Below are 14,284 nucleotides of genomic sequence, written 5' to 3'. Positions count from 1 at the left end.
CATTTTATAATCAAGTATCAGACCAAAAGGATAAGAAGTACAGATGACCCAAGATTTAACAGTTCCTGAAAAATAGACCTAATCCCAGTGGGGCCTCCATCTGACCTCCAGGTGGGGGCAGACATCTGGTCTCCGTTCCTGATAGTCTTTTGTTTTACTGGATGTGCATCAGAGACCAGAGAAACGCCTTATACCCTGATCTTTCAGTTGTCCTTGATGGTGGATGATGGCTATCAGCATGGGCTCTCTGCCCAGGGGTCATCACATTCCTAAGGAACTCAAAAGAACAAAGTTATCATCTTATCGCAGCTGGGAGGAGCCATAAAATCTACAGAGCATGTCGGGGTTAGTTAATCAGAGGTCATTCAAAGTTACAATATGGTTTCTTTTCTACAATTCGGCTTCCCTTATATAACCTTGTATTGAGCCGATATCAAACTCCAGACCCTGCTCTCTGCTGAGGAGACCAGAGAGGACAAGGACCACGGCTCCAGGCTCCCAGCACCACGCTCACCTCATCACTAGTTCCCTTTGAGTCCCTGACTCCTTGGGGGACCGCCAGCTGCCTCCCCTCAGGTGTCTCTCTTTCTCACCCTCTCTGCTCCTCAGGGAGGTTTCCCAGACCTCAGGCTTCACTGTGGGTCTGCTTTCTTCTCTCTGGATTCTTTTGTCCAGAGTGTAAACATCTTCTCTTCTCTGCAGGTGTGACTGGCTCTGGAATCAGAGAGCCCTTGCATTCTCATTTCTTCACATTCTGGACGCCTGACCTAATGTCCGCATCGGGGGTTGATGCGGGTGGCCTGCCTTTCCCAGTGACTCGCATGTAGAGAGTTGGCGCGCCACCCCTTTGAGCAACAACACACACTCACTCAGCGCTCTCAGGAAATGCCGTCCACAGAATGATTTTTCAAAGGGAATATCAAGGGGTGGCCCAGGGGTGTCAAGGAGGGGCCAGGTAGGGAATCTTTTTCAATCTGCCTTCTAATTAGCTTAGTTTCCCCACTGCCCTTGCAAAAGGATAGGAATTTCAAGGTTGGCTTGCAGCTTGTCTTTCATCAAATTAAAATGCTGATAATGTGTGCAGATGGAAAAAAGCTTCCCCAGGACATGCCCTGAGAGCACCCCTGGAGGCCTTGTCTGGGCAGTCCAGCTGAGGAAGGCCCTGCCTGTTTCTCTGCCTGGCCTGGATCTAGGTGTTCTGAGACGACCAGATGCCCAGGGAACGCTCCCTTGCAGGTCAGAATCAGGTTAGGGAAGCGCCATGCTAGGGAGCTTGAGGTGGAGGCCTTGGAGAGGGAGGGGTCGTAGGGAGTATGTCAGGGAGAGTTGCCAAGAGAATGATTCACTCTACCCCAGGCAAGGAAAGATGGACCACTGCTGTATGTCCAAAGGTCTGTGCTGTCCCAAATGCTTCAAAGAGGGGACAAGAGAGGGTTTCACCACTCCCTCATCTGTGAGCTTAAACAAGCAAGGAATTGTGGGCCCACATAACATGGAAGTCCAAGGGGTCTAGCTTGAGGTGTGGCTGGATCGAGGTTAGCCCAGGATGTTGTCAGGGTTCTGCCTCTCTCCATCTCTCACTCTGCTTCATTCTCAGATGTGCTCCCTGAATAGTTTGGGTAGTTTTTACAGCCCTCAGGATGACTGATACCCCCAAGACAGACCTCATGGTGGACTCTGACTTGCTCCACAGGGGCGTTGCCTCCCAGTTCAGTCACTGTGGGCAGGAGGATGGGCCCCATGACTGGATCAGCCGGGTGACCCACCCAGCCACAGGGTGGGGAGCATGGTCCTCTGATTAACACTCCACCAGAACCCTAGTGGCCTCCAAGCCCCCTGGAAGGCGCAGTAGAGACAATGAGGCCAGTGCTTGAGTGGAGGAAGACAAAGTGTCCCCATGGAGGTGGACAATGAGCTTCCCCAAGACGAGGTGGGCATGACCAGAGTGGCTGATTCTGGAATTGCTGATGACCTGCACCCAATCCCTGGCCAGGGACCCAGCCAATCCCACACTCCCATTTCCTGGTGCCATGAAAGCTAGGAGGTCCCTTTGAATTCTGTCGAGGGCAGAAAGCCCCTTAAAGGACCGCTGTCCCGTGTCCCCAAGCCAGGCAGTGGGGGCTCTGAACAGACACAAACGAAGGGACACTACCATTCTTTCACCCAAGTGTTGTCACAGCTACAACCACATAGGGGCCCACCCCTGCCTGGGGATCCGGCGGGTGGACAACCACAGGACCAAGGAAAGGTGAAGGCCTACCTGTGGTCATTCAACCAGAGCCAGGTGAGCCTCATCCCAGCACTCACTGGCTCAGTCTGCACGAAGTGGACTCACCCCTGGAAAGGAAGCTGCGCACGGCAGGCCAGGCCCCGGCTAGCCCTCCCGTGGTCTTTAGGAACTGAGAGGCCTGCTCCTGGTGGTGGGACAGACAACACTGGGCCCTATGGCTCAGGCCTCGCTGGCACCCAGGGGACTGCCCTCTGGGGACAATAAGGTGCCTTAGGTCTTACCTCAGCCACTGCCTCCTCTCTGGGGTCTCCTTCAAATGCCCCCCAGCCCTGTGTCTGAGAGAAGCTTTGGGTAGGACTGTGAACCTCAGAGCGACTGACCACCTGCTGTCTAGTTGGAGGTGCCCTGAAGAGGCACTGGGGACAGGGCTCAGCTCCGAGGGACCCTGGCGTCTGGCCTCAGCCCTGGGCAGCCATGAGTGGGAAGGGAGTGCAGGGGACTCTCAAGGACTCAGGGCTGCAGTGCCTTCCTCCCTTTGTTATTCTGGCCTTGACCTGTTTCCTAAGGAGCACTGACAGGAAGGCCCTAGACGCTTCAAACGGCAGCAGCTTCTTCACACCGCCCACCTCCAGCCCTGGCCCTGGGCACAGGGCCACCTGCCCCTCTCTCCGGGAGACCACGCATGTCCCACAGGGCCCCTCTCCTCCGTGGCCCTCGGGCCTGGCACACCTGGCACAAACACACACGTGGGCAGAGCAGAGGCTCCACAAAGACCTTTGATCGTCGCCCAATGGGAGGGAGGGCAGGAAGGAACTGGGAGGAACCTCCACCAGCTTCAGGCCCAGGGTGAGTAGAAGAGGGGTGCTGACGTGAGATGAGGGCAGTGTCAGAGGGGGATGGAAGGGTGCGATGAGACCCATGGCCATACCTTGTCCTCCTTCTTACGAATCTCCACTTACCGTCACCAAAGGTGGCTTCCTCAGTTCACATCCCACCTGCTGGCTCCCATCCCCTAAAGGCAAACAGCCATGTCAGGCTGCCACTGCCCCCAATCCTCCTCCTAGTGGTCAGCACTCTGGAAGGCTAGGGCCTGCCGGGTGGCCTCCTGCCCTCAGGGCTGGGCTGTCTGAGCCACTTGGGAGCCAGGCCCAACCTGACGCTTGATGGAACCCCAGACCAGAGGATCTGGTGGTCAAAGCCAGGGGGGAGGGGAAGATGAAGGGGCAGGAAGAGGCCTTCAAAGGCTCACGTGCAGGCCAAGTCAAGGGCAGGTGGCTTCTGAAGTTTAGAAAGGGCATCCGCAGACCAGAACAATCATGGGGAGGAGCTGAACAACAGCGGCAGCAGCCTTTTCTCCCATTGCCCATACTCCCTGCTCCTGTGGCTGCAGGGAGAAGTGAGGCCCTTTCTGAGAAAGAGGTCTCAATGCCACGCCAGTCCACTGGATGGAGGCAGGACACTCCCCTGGGAAGCCTGTATCCCCCAGGGGTCTCTGCTTCCTGCCTGCCCAGGAGGTGCAGAGGAGGCAGCAGAAGCCCAGGCCCCTGCCTCACTGCAGCTTCCATCTGAACATTCTCCCAAATCTGAATCCTCGCCCTCCTGCTTTGCTTGGGTGCTCATGCCAGTTCCCCTCAAGACTTTTCTGTAGGAGAACCACCCAGTCCAGGGCAGACAATGGTCGGTGCTGAGGCCCTGCTCCCTGAACACACCCAGCAAAGGTCCAGACTGCTGTCCCAGGGCTGGGGCAGGTGAACGCTGCTCAGGGCCAGGGGCCATCTGAAAGCGGCCCCGAGAGAAGGCAGCAGTTGCCATGTCCACCTGAATAGAGGCTTTGGGCCTTCAGGGGTTTTATCGGAGAAGCTACAAACAACCCTGATGGCTCAGGATGGAGCAATGCTCTTGAGCAGAAGCACCCAAGATTGGTTGGAACTTTATGCCTCTGTCTCTTCTAAGTCCCACTCACTGAACCCCTTCTGTGCCTGGCAGGATCCTTCCGTAAAGCAGTGGGGAAGTGCTACCATGCTCAGGTCACAAAGCGAGAGACAGCCCATCAGGCCTGACCCTCATGCCCAGCTAGCTCAGCCCACCATGCAGCCTTGAGATGCTTGTGGAGCAGTGGCCCTACTGGGAAGAGGCCCCGCCATTCAGCTGGAGATCCCAGATGGGCTGACACTGAGTGGACACCAGGCTGTCTCTGACCACCACAGCCTATGCAGGCCCTTGGCTCGGATTCCAGCCCTGGAGGTTGGCCTTCGCCCTCCCTCTGGGCAGTTTTCTGGGGCTGGGGGGACAAGAGTCCTGGACCCACAGGGCATGACCCCAGGATCTTTGAGAGCAGCCTGGGGGTGGCCAGCCCCTGCTGAACAGGTCAGGCCAGCGTGCCAGCCCAGGGGAGGTCTATCTGCACTGGGAAGGTGCCCCCAGGGATTAACACTCCAAGTCATGGAATAAAAATGCTTTATTGTGCAAATCCCAACAGGTCCCAGGCCCAGGGCCAAGTCTACAGCTGCTGTCAGGCCCTGGCTCCATGCCTTCTCTGTGGTCCCTACCCTGGCCTGAAGCACGAGAGTCTCCCGTGGAGTGTGCAGGTGTCCGTCCATAAGTGTGCCCATGCATAGGGAGGGCCTCCCTGGGCTGCAGGTACTCAGGCACTATGGCAGCCTCAGCCTGAAGACAGGTGGGGCCAAGTGATGTCCCCGCTGCCCCAGCTCAGGGTCCACATGGGTCCACACAGTCCTTCCTGCTGTGGAACACGTGGTAGATGCTGGTGGGAGGGAACATGGCGACAGCACCAAGCATGGAGCCCAGCTGGATGGCCACGCCAGCTGCCAGCAATGCTGGTCGCCCCCCCACATGCAGCAGGGAGCTGGCAGCCACCTTCACGTAGGAGAACACGCCCAGACACAGCACCCACAACAGCACCTGGCGGAATGGATGCAGCAGCAAGCTGAGCATGAGATGTTCCAGCTCTGGGGCAAACACCCTCCTCAGTGCCACCCCTTTGCTTCTGTGTCCCCAATGTACTTACCACAAGGACCACCCCTGCAGAGGTGCCCACCAGGGGCGGGCAGGGGCTCAGGATTGCCACTGCCATCAGGTAGGCCCCAAAGAGCATGCCTAGTAGACAGAGACCACCCAGTCCTGCCAGGGACCTGCCAGGGGTGAGCAGAAACTCAGGGCTGGCCGCACAAGAACCCAGCCCCTATCCCTAAGTTCCACCCCCTGAATGGTTTGGGGCCCCTTGTGTACCTGCACAGCACACCCATGGCCAGGAAGCAGGCAAGAGGGCTGGCGGTGCTGCCCAGCACCACAGCCAGGTGGTAGGCCAGGCGTCCATAGGGCAAGCAGGAAAAGCTCTGCACAGCAGGCAACACGCCATTGGTCAGTGCGTTGGTGACAGCGAGCAGGCCCAGCAGGCAGGCACTGCGCGTGGAGGGCAGCTGATGGGCCTCAGGGTCTGGACTGGGGGTGGTGCCTGCTGCCTGGCTTGGTGGCTCCTGAAGCGGCGAGGCCTCTTCCTCCTCCTCCACTCCTGGGGCTCCCATCCGCAGGTCAGGCCCTGGGGCCCCTGTGGGTATGGATGGTGGTGATGGCAACAACAGCAGGAGACCCTGGAAGGCAGCAGCCGAAGTGACCAGAAGGGCAGTCAGTGCCCAGAAGAAGGTGCTGGCAGAAAAACGCTCTGGGAAGTGGTGGGGGGGCCCAGGGGTGCCATTGATGGGGGCTGGCGGGCACTCAAGGCGGCCCACACCCTGCACTAGGGCCAGCACACAGGGCAGCAGAGCACTGAGGCCCTGACCCAGAAAGAAGGACCGCAAGAAAGGAGGTGGCAGGTGGCTCAGGAAGGGCAGGAAAGTGACATTAGAGGCACAGCAGGCCAGTGCCAGCACCAAGGCCAGCGTTAAGAAAGCCACAGAATGGAGCTGCCCTGCCACCGGCGCTACGTGGTGCCACAGCGGGGCCAGCAGTGCTGTGCCCACCATGCTCAGCGCCTGCACCACCTGGATGGGGCCCCGCTCGCCCTTGCCCGGGGCCAGCCGCCTCCACAGGGTCACCACCAGCAGACCCAGGTTCCCCAGTGCCACAAGCACAGCAAGGTATGAAGGAAGGCTCCAACCTGCAAAGAAAGGAGGAGGCCATGTCAGGGGCAGGATGCTAAGGGACCAAGAGCTGTTGCAACCCACTTTGCGGGGCACACCTGCCCTGCACTTCCCTGCACACGCCCACTCACCCTCGGGGAGGTCTTTCACCACCACAGGCAGCTCCACCCAGATCCCATTGATGGCAGCCCATGAGCCCATGCCGAACAGAGCTACCAGCAGGTGGGTCAGCACCAGACGGCCCAGCGGCGCTGCTGCCATTCAACCCAAGGCTGGGCCCTCCAAGACAGGGCAAAGGTCACAGCCAGCTCTTCTTTCCCCGCCTAGGTCCAAAGAAGACGCTTCGGCTCTTCTAAGAACTGAAGATCTCTTCTAGCTTGAAGGAAATAGACACGCATGCAGGATCACAAGGAGGAGACACAGAACCCGAGTGAGAGGAAGGCCAGACCGCCAAGACCAGGGAAACTGGGGGAGTGTCCGGGGGTGGGGGATGGGGAGGAGGAGGGGCCAAAACATACCAAGAAGCACCGGCCGCCTGTGTCGGGATGACGACACAGAAAGGCGAGCAGGCAGAGAAGGAGGAAGCCGTGCTTAAGGCGCCACGACCCCACGGGAAGAGCTGATCTTAGGGTCTGAGTTGCCGAGACCACCATCACCCTCACCCCAAGACGGACACGAGACCAAGGACCCAGGGACAAGGGCACCCTTCAGGCGCCACGCACACCTCTGCGGCTTCGGCGCCCACCTGGGACCGCCTGGGCCCCGTCGGGCTCTGAGCGGGTGTGGCCGCGGCGGGCACCGCCCCCCGCTGGGTCCGGTGGGCGGCGGGGAGCAGCGGGGCGAGGGGGTCCCTGCGCCTCCCGGTCCGCGCGCTCCCCGACCTGGCGGTCAGCCGGCCGCCCCGCTGCGAGGGCGCCGCCTCTGGCCCAGGGTCGCGGCCCCAGCTCAGAGCCGGGGGAGCCGGTGGATGCGACCAGGCAGGAGCGCGGACTCTACTCACCGCGGAACTCCAAGACGCGGCTGGCCGGCCCGCCCCCGGCATGGCCCGCCGCCGGAAGCCCCGCCCCGGAAGTCGAGTGCGCAGCCGGCGGGGAGGTGCTGGCCCGGGGTCCAGGCCACGCCCCTTTCGAGGGCACACCTAACCAGGCCCCGCCCCTTCCGTCGCCAGCCCCGCCCCTTCCGCTCCTCGGGGGCCGGCTGTGGAGCGCGACTGGTGGTTATGGCTCGCGGGGCTGCCACGGCGGCCCGGCGCAGAGTCCGGGGCGCGCCGCCGGTCAGGGCGCGGGGCCGCTCGGCAGAGGACTGGTGGTGGGATCGGCTGGCTCCGAGCGGCTCCGGCTACCACCTGCTGCAGGCGGACAGCATGCTGCTGGTGCTGCCCGGCCCGGGGCCCGCCCGCGCCCGCACGCACAGGCGCGCTGCCCGCCGAGCTCATCGGCTGCGGCCCCCGGGGACCTGCGCCGTGGCAGCCAAGGCCAAGCCCAGACCCGCGCCCGCCCCTGAGGCGCCGCAGGGGCCCGACCCGGGCTGGGGCGACCGCATTCCCTTGGAAATCCTGCTGCAGATTTTCGGGCTGCTGGTGGCGACCGATGGGCCCATGCCCTTCCTCGGCAGGTACCCCAGGCCGACCCAGCGCAGTGGCATGGCTCAGGCTGACCCACAGCGCAGTTTCACAGGAGGTTCAGTTGGAGCCCCAGAGGCCTGACTTTGAGCTGAGGTGTCCACAGCGCTGTGAGAGTTGCGGGGGCAGGTCCTTCCTCATAGAAAACTCCATAGCGTCAGCAGGTGGGGGGTGTGGGGGCGGTATTGGCCACGAAAGACCCTGCCCCTCAGCAGAGATTTTCTCCCAGGGCTGCACGCGTGTGCCGCCGCTGGCACGAGGCCGCCTCCCAGCCCGCGCTCTGGCACACCGTGACCCTGTCTCCTCCGCTGGCTGGCCGCCCCGCCCTTGGCGAGGCCAAGGCCGAGAAGAAGCTCCTTGCATCCCTGGAGTGGCTTATGCCCACTCGGTGAGGAGTTTATTCTTTTCCTTGTCCCCTCACTCCACTTGGGTGGTATGTCAAAACTCCCAGGCCCCTTGCTTTCTCCCTTCACCAGGGTGGGGAGGACGCCGACAGAAGGGGCAGTGTGGGAACACTTTGCAGCTCTGCTTCTGCTGTCGGCCCAGGTTCTCACAGCTCCAGAGGCTGACCCTCATCCACTGGAAGTCCCAGGTACACCCCGTGTTGAAGGTGAGAGCTCGAGGCTGCCCTGCCTACCAGCCGTGACACTCTCGGGTTGCTCAGGACTTCCAGGGAGTGGGTCAGGCACCCTGGAGCCCACCGCTGCCCCATGGGGGTGCCTGCCTGGTTCTCCTTTCCTGTTGTCTCCTCCAGCAGGGAGGTGTCAGAGATGGGAGCACCTAAGTGGGCCTGGCATGGGCAGAAAGGAGGTCATAGCTGAGGCAGTAAAATGGGGTTGGCACCAGCCATTGGTTTCTTTCCTTTATGGACCACAGCCTGCCCTCCCCCAATTCTGGCTGACTCTCTGTCTTCCACAGCTGGTTAGTGAGTCCTGTCCTCGGCTCACCTTCCTCAAGCTTTCTGATTGCCATGGTGTGACCCCTGACACTCTGATCATGGTAGCCAAAGCCTGCCCCCAGCTCCACAGCCTGGACATACAGCACTCCATGGTGAGCCTTGTGTCCCCAGGAGCCCCAAAGAAGCCTGGGCCGCGGTGACAGGTACCCCTGTGTTGGGTTCGCAGGTGGAGTCCACGGCTGTGGTAAGCTTCTTGGAGGAGGCAGGCCCCCGAATGCAAAAGCTGTGGCTGACTTACAGCTCCCAGACAACAGCCATCTTGGGTGCGCTGCTGGTAGGTTGGTGACAGACAGGAGCAGAGCTGGATGCTCAGGGACTGCCTGGCCACTGGCCCCATGTTCTCCCCAACCTCTGCAGGGCAGCTGCTGCCCCCAGCTCCAGGTCCTGGAGGTGAGCACCGGCATCAACCGCAGCAGCACTCCGCTCCAGTTGCCTGTTGAGGCCCTGCAGCAAGGCTGCCCTCAGCTGCAGGTACCTGACGCCCCACCTCTCCCACCCGTCACCCCCTCCCCATCTGCAGCCCGGGCCTTGCTTCCAGGTGCTGCGGCTGCTAAACCTGATGTGGCTGCCTAAGCCTTCCGGACGAGTGGTGACTCCTGGCCCAGGCTTCCCCGGCCTCGAGGAGCTCTGCCTCGCCAGCTCCACCTGCAACTTTGTGAGCAATGAGGTCCTGGGCCGCCTGCTCCATGGCTCCCCTAACCTGCGCCTGTTGGATCTTCGTGGCTGTGCTCGCATCACGCCTGCTGGCCTGCGTGATCTGCCATGTCAGGGTCAGCTCCCTGGGTGGTGGCTGGGCAGATGGGATGTGGGGACCCTTGCCCACTTTGCAGCTCATGCTCACCCCTCTCACCTCCAGAGCTGGAGCAGCTTCACCTGGGCTTGTACGGCATGTCGGACCGGCTGACTCTAGTTAAGGAGGGCAGCGCCCTATTGACCCAGAAGTGGTGCCACACGCTGAGGGAACTGGACTTGAGTGGCCAGGGTTTCAGCGAGAAGGACCTGGATCACGCCCTAGCTGCCTTTTCAGGCATCCCTGGGGGCTCACGCCCAGCCCTGTGCTCCCTCAACCTCAGGGGCACCCGGGTCACACCAAGCACTGTCAGGTTAGCACCCCTTCCCACAGTCCCTTGGAGCCAGTGTGGCTTGCCTCCCTATCCTGCCTGGCTTGCCTGCTCCAGGGGTCCGAAAGGGGAGTGCATACTGGTCAAGCCCCTGCTTGGGATTGGTCTTGGGGACACCAATGGGATTGGGCTTGGGCCTCAGTGGCTGTGGGTGGCAGAGGCAGTTGTGGTACATGGGCAGAGAGGGCTCCTTAGCCTGGCCCAGCCCTACAGGGGCCTGCGTCGCCTGGGGGCCAGTGGTTCAACTCCCCATGGCCTATCCTGTCCCCACAGCTCTGTGATCAGCAGCTGTCCAGGCCTGCTGTACCTCAACCTGGAGTCCTGCCGCTGCCTTCCCCGGGGCTTGAAGCGGGCCTATCGGGGCCCAGAGGAAGTGCAGTGGTGCCTGGAGCAGCTGCTCACCAGCCTCCCGTCCCTCAGCTAGGCAGCTCCAGACCCCAGACCCCTGGGCCAGCGAGCCCTGCCCTGCTCCCTTTCCCAGTTTTGGATCTTTGAGCATTTTGTTATAATAAAACGTTTTCAGGAACTCTGTGTGGTTGTTGGGGTGGGAGTGAGGGGACAGGGGTTGTACCTAAGGGACAACCGGTTTGGGCTAGAGCTGAACCACAGGCCTATGTGTTGTGAGAGGGGGCTCCTGAGTCTGCCTGTGGCTGTGCCTTGCCTGCTCACCCCTGGGCCCGAATCTTGGTCAGAGTGTGTATGTGTGTGTGCGCGTGTCCCCCCCTCGGGGCCACTGAGGTGAGCTGTCCGTGGCTGTATGTGAGGCTCTGACCAGGGCAGAGGTGCTGCTGGAGAGGGGGAGGTCCTGCTCAGCCATGAGGTTTGATGTGGAGTGCCTGCCTACAGACTTTCCTCCAGTTTAGGCCTGGAATGTTCCGCCACCCCACCCTTCAGGTGAGGGCTGTGAACCAGACTGTACAGGAGGCCCCCGGTGGGATGGGGAACTAGGCGGGAAGTGCACGCCCACCGCAGGCCTGGCCAAGCGACCCCCTGGAGAAGGGTCGTGGTCACAGAATGGCTCCTTCTAGAACCTGCCGCCCAAAGCTTCTAGAACCCCGGGCGGGGCCCAGCCTGGATCGCCACCTAGTGGCGCTCCCCTGACGGTTGCCTGAGTTCCTGCTCCTTCCTGGACCGCAGCCCTGGAGGCATTCTTCTCCCAGGTAAGAGCGCAACTGTGGGCAGAGGGCGGTGGCAGCAGACGAGCCGCCCAGTTGACGACCTCCTGTACCAGATCCAGATCCCCAAGGGCCGGATTACCGGCTTGCCCACGACCTCCAGCGGCAAGCCTTTCCAGCTCTGGGCCCTAGGACACTTGTGCACCGAGCGCCACCTGGCCAGGCGCCTCAAGGACAACAGCTTCTACCCGTTCACGCAGCAGCAGCCCAATGGTGCGCGCGGCCGGCGGCTGGCGAACCGGGTCCTGAACAGGGCGAAGCCGGGGCACGGGGGCTGGAGACCTGAACAGGGCGGGGGCGGGGACCTCAACGGGGAGGGGGCGGAGACCTGAACGGGGAGGGGGCGGGGACCTGAACGGGGAGGGGGCGGGGCCGGAGACCTGAACAGGGCGGGGGCGGGGACCTGAAGGGGCCGGGGCGCGGGGGCGGAGACCTGAACAGGGCGGGACCGAGGGGCGGGATCTAGGCGGGGCGGGGGCGGGGCCAGAGCCCGTGGCGGGGCTGGCCCGTGGCGGCGCCGGCCCAGGAACTGCAGGCGGGACGCTGACTACGGCCCCGAGCCCTTCGTGGGGCAGGCTGTTCCGGGTCGAGCCCTGGCACTGCCACCCCCGGCTGCGAGCAGGGGCCGGCTGTCCTCACACGCCGCCGCCACACCGTCCCCAGTCTTCGTGCTCGAGTACTACCTGGACACGCTGTGGAAGGGGACGCTGCTCTTCGTCGTCTGCCTCTTATTCGTCAGCTTCGGCTTCTTGAGCCAGGTCTGAGCTCCTGGGCCCACGTCCCACGGCCTTCCTTCTCTGGGGGGCGGGCCCACTGCTCGGCGCCCCCTCCCCGCGCCCCTCGGCCGCTAAGAAGGTCCCCGCGGCGCCCGCAGGTGCAGAACCAGGAGACTTGGGGCTTCCCCGCGTACGGCGTGGGCGTGGGCCTGTGGCTCATGATCTCGTCGCTGCCGCGGCGCCGCCTGGTGCTGAACCACACGCGCGGCATGTACCACTTCTCCATCGAGGGCCGCACCGTGTGTCAGGGACCCATGCACCTGATCTACTTGCGCCTGGCACTCAACTCGGACGGTGACGCACGGGGCGGGCCGCGGAGGGGGGGAGGGTGTGCAAACGAAGGGAAAGACGCTTGAGAGTAAGGCGAGTCATCTGGCAAGCTAGCCCACGGCCCGGTCCCCTGGAGCGCCCGCCCCCTGGGGTCTCTACCCCTGGAGCCCCCGCCTCCTGGAGTCTCTGCCCAGTGCAAACCCTGTCTCCTGGAGCCCCCGCCCCCTGGAGCCCCGCCCCCTGGAGTCCCCACCCCCTGGAGTCCCCGCCCCCTGGAATCCCCGCCCCCTGGAGCCCAGTCCCCTGGGGTCCCCGGGCTGAGCCGCTTGCCCCTCACCAGCCTACGGAAGGTGCTTCTTCCAGCTGGTTCTGTGCGGCCACAAGCTGGAGCCGCTGGTGCTGGTGCAGCTTTCAGAGCGCTACGAGGTGGGTCCCGTCCCAGCCCACCCCGGGTCCCCAGACACACTCCCCTCCCCGCCTCGGTTCAGCTTGACGCCTCCCTCTGCTTAAGGTCTTAAGGTGGGGCTATTTCCACGCGGTCCTAGCCCAGACTTCCGCTCGGAGCCCGTGGAGAGGGCCCTGGGGCTGAAGGGCAGGGCTGGAGATGCGGCCTGGCAAGGGAGGGGACGCCTCGGGGGCCAGCGGCGGGGCCTTTCCTGTCCAGGCAAGAGCTGACCGCCACCCGGTCCCCCAGCAAATGGAATACCTGGGCCGTCACATCGCCCGGAAGCTCAACATTAACTACTTCGACTACCTAGCCACGTCCTACCGGCACGTGGTCCGCCACTGGCCGCTGGGGACCACTTTCAACCCAGGCGTGGTGCTGCGCAAGACCGGCGCCTATGAAAAGCAGGGGTCTCAGTCCGACCTGGACGTGTAGATGCTGCGGGCTGGCACCCCATCCTTCCCCCACCCAGGACTACATTCTCCCTTCCCCTCCAATCTCCCACCCCTACCCCACCACTGGCCTTCCTCTCAGTAAAGATGCTTCTTGCTTCCAGCTGGTTGTTTCATCTTCGAGGGGTGGGGGGCTCCCGCTCCAGGGTCTTCCCCTGGTGCACACCTCCCAGGGCCTCAGGGAACAACTCCCGGAGTTTGGGTTGGAAAATGGGGGTAGTGGTGGGAGTGAGGTGATGAGCAGCCAGGTCTCTAGGAGGTCAGACCCACCATAGGACAGGTATGGGACACACTTACCCATCTTGGCCAGCAGCACTGAACTGGTCCTAGCTGGCCTCAGAAGTGCTGACCAGGGGCCGGCCCGGTGGTGCAGCAGTTAAGTGTGCATGTTCTGCTTTGGTGGCCTGGGGTTTGCCGGTTCGGATCCCAGGTGTGGACAAGGCACCGCTTGGCACACCATACTGTGGTAGGCATCCCACATATAAAGTAGAGGAAGATGGGCATGGATGTTAGCTCAGGGCCAGTCTTCCTCAGCAAAAAGAGGAGGATTGGTGGCAGATGTTAGCTCAGGGCTGATCTTCTGCAGGAAAAAAAACCCAAAAAAACAAAAAAGAAATGCTGACCAATAAGTTAGGAGTCAGATCTGATTGGTCCAGTCCAGGTTAGGCGCCTGTTACTCGTCCAATTAGTGATGGGATGGGCACAGTCATAAGCCAAGCCCTGTGCCTGGGGGTGCATTCTGGGTTAGACACTTCCCAAAGTCCTGCGGCATAGCTCCCAGGGAGGAGGCTGCAGAACCCTAGGCCAGGGCTCAAGGCCTGCTGGGGGTGAGGGGTAGACCCACCATGTCGTGGAGCTTGCACCCATGTGCCTGCTGGAACCTCAGTCCCATGTTCCCTTGTCCAGTGGGTATTCCCATCTCCTGGGAGCTGGGAGCTGCTGTGGGAACAGAGAAGGCAGTGGTGGGCCATGGGGATCCAGGAGTGGCACCTGGCACTATCCACTTGGCTCTCCTGGTCAGCGTTTTCCCTCAGGGCCATGCTGGTGACCCAAGTCTTTGTGCATTGTGCCAGCTGAGTGGCCCTCGAATCAAGACCAGCTGCCTAATTTGCAGGGCTCCACACAAAATGAAAATG

At 62.0% G+C, this 14,284-nt stretch overlaps 3 protein-coding genes across 16 annotated transcripts; 2 read left to right on the top strand and 1 right to left on the bottom strand.

Annotated features, from left to right (window-relative positions):
- Positions 1–4,670: 4,670 nt before the first annotated feature.
- SLC52A2 (solute carrier family 52 member 2) lies at positions 4,671–7,462 on the bottom strand. 13 transcript variants are annotated; one of them, XM_070481890.1, is made up of 6 exons: positions 7,331–7,462; positions 6,462–6,702; positions 6,211–6,347; positions 5,480–5,841; positions 5,259–5,382; positions 4,671–5,152 (listed from the first exon to the last, which is right to left on the bottom strand). In XM_070481890.1, the coding sequence occupies exons 2-6, from the start codon at positions 6,589–6,591 to the stop codon at positions 4,940–4,942; spliced, it is 966 nt and encodes a 321-aa protein (XP_070337991.1). In that variant the 5' UTR covers positions 6,592–6,702; positions 7,331–7,462; the 3' UTR covers positions 4,671–4,939. The 13 variants fall into 13 exon arrangements, with proteins under 13 accessions (XP_070337991.1, XP_070337990.1, XP_014713664.1 ...); XM_070481889.1 differs by having other exon boundaries at positions 6,462–6,706; positions 7,331–7,447; XM_014858178.3 differs by having other exon boundaries at positions 5,480–6,347.
- FBXL6 (F-box and leucine rich repeat protein 6) lies at positions 7,442–10,556 on the top strand. 2 transcript variants are annotated; one of them, XM_044780900.2, is made up of 9 exons: positions 7,442–7,944; positions 8,181–8,339; positions 8,498–8,543; positions 8,870–9,001; positions 9,076–9,183; positions 9,267–9,380; positions 9,448–9,679; positions 9,766–10,012; positions 10,304–10,556. In XM_044780900.2, exons 1-9 carry the CDS (start codon positions 7,550–7,552, stop codon positions 10,452–10,454), a joined length of 1,584 nt encoding a protein of 527 aa, XP_044636835.2. In that variant the 5' UTR covers positions 7,442–7,549; the 3' UTR covers positions 10,455–10,556. The 2 variants fall into 2 exon arrangements, with proteins under 2 accessions (XP_044636835.2, XP_014713676.3); XM_014858190.3 differs by having other exon boundaries at positions 7,443–7,944; positions 8,498–8,561.
- A 344-nt stretch (positions 10,557–10,900) lies between these two features.
- Positions 10,901–13,250, top strand: TMEM249 (transmembrane protein 249). Its single transcript, XM_070480910.1, has 6 exons — positions 10,901–10,924; positions 11,118–11,418; positions 11,869–11,963; positions 12,080–12,275; positions 12,592–12,677; positions 12,946–13,250. The coding sequence occupies exons 1-6, from the start codon at positions 10,901–10,903 to the stop codon at positions 13,129–13,131; spliced, it is 888 nt and encodes a 295-aa protein (XP_070337011.1). The 3' UTR covers positions 13,132–13,250.
- The last annotated feature ends 1,034 nt before the right edge of the window (positions 13,251–14,284 follow it).

The sequence above is a fragment of the Equus asinus genome, chromosome 12 (genome assembly GCF_041296235.1).
Source record: "Equus asinus isolate D_3611 breed Donkey chromosome 12, EquAss-T2T_v2, whole genome shotgun sequence".
In the NCBI taxonomy this organism is placed as follows: domain Eukaryota; kingdom Metazoa; phylum Chordata; class Mammalia; order Perissodactyla; family Equidae; genus Equus; species Equus asinus.
This window is presented reverse-complemented; position numbering and strand designations above follow the sequence as displayed.

Bases quoted from the DNA above. Each gene is read 5' to 3' on its own strand.
- SLC52A2 (XM_014858178.3), bottom strand. From the start codon at position 6,591: ATGGCAGCAGCGCCGCTGGGCCGTCTGGTGCTGACCCACCTGCTGGTA. The intron at 6,348-6,461 runs GTGAGTGGGCGT...CTTTCTTTGCAG, and splicing joins GGTGAAAGACCTCCCCGAGG to GTTGGAGCCTTCCTTCATAC. The intron at 5,383-5,479 runs GTACACAAGGGG...CACCCCTGGCAG, and splicing joins GCCATGGGTGTGCTGTGCAG to GTCCCTGGCAGGACTGGGTG.
- FBXL6 (XM_014858190.3), top strand. From the start codon at position 7,550: ATGGCTCGCGGGGCTGCCACGGCGGCCCGGCGCAGAGTCCGGGGCGCG. The intron at 8,340-8,497 runs GTGAGGAGTTTA...CTGTCGGCCCAG, and splicing joins GAGTGGCTTATGCCCACTCG to GTTCTCACAGCTCCAGAGGC. The intron at 8,562-8,869 runs GTGAGAGCTCGA...TGTCTTCCACAG, and splicing joins AGGTACACCCCGTGTTGAAG to CTGGTTAGTGAGTCCTGTCC.
- TMEM249 (XM_070480910.1), top strand. From the start codon at position 10,901: ATGTTCCGCCACCCCACCCTTCAG. The intron at 11,964-12,079 runs GTCTGAGCTCCT...CGGCGCCCGCAG, and splicing joins GCTTCGGCTTCTTGAGCCAG to GTGCAGAACCAGGAGACTTG. The intron at 12,678-12,945 runs GTGGGTCCCGTC...CCGGTCCCCCAG, and splicing joins AGCTTTCAGAGCGCTACGAG to CAAATGGAATACCTGGGCCG.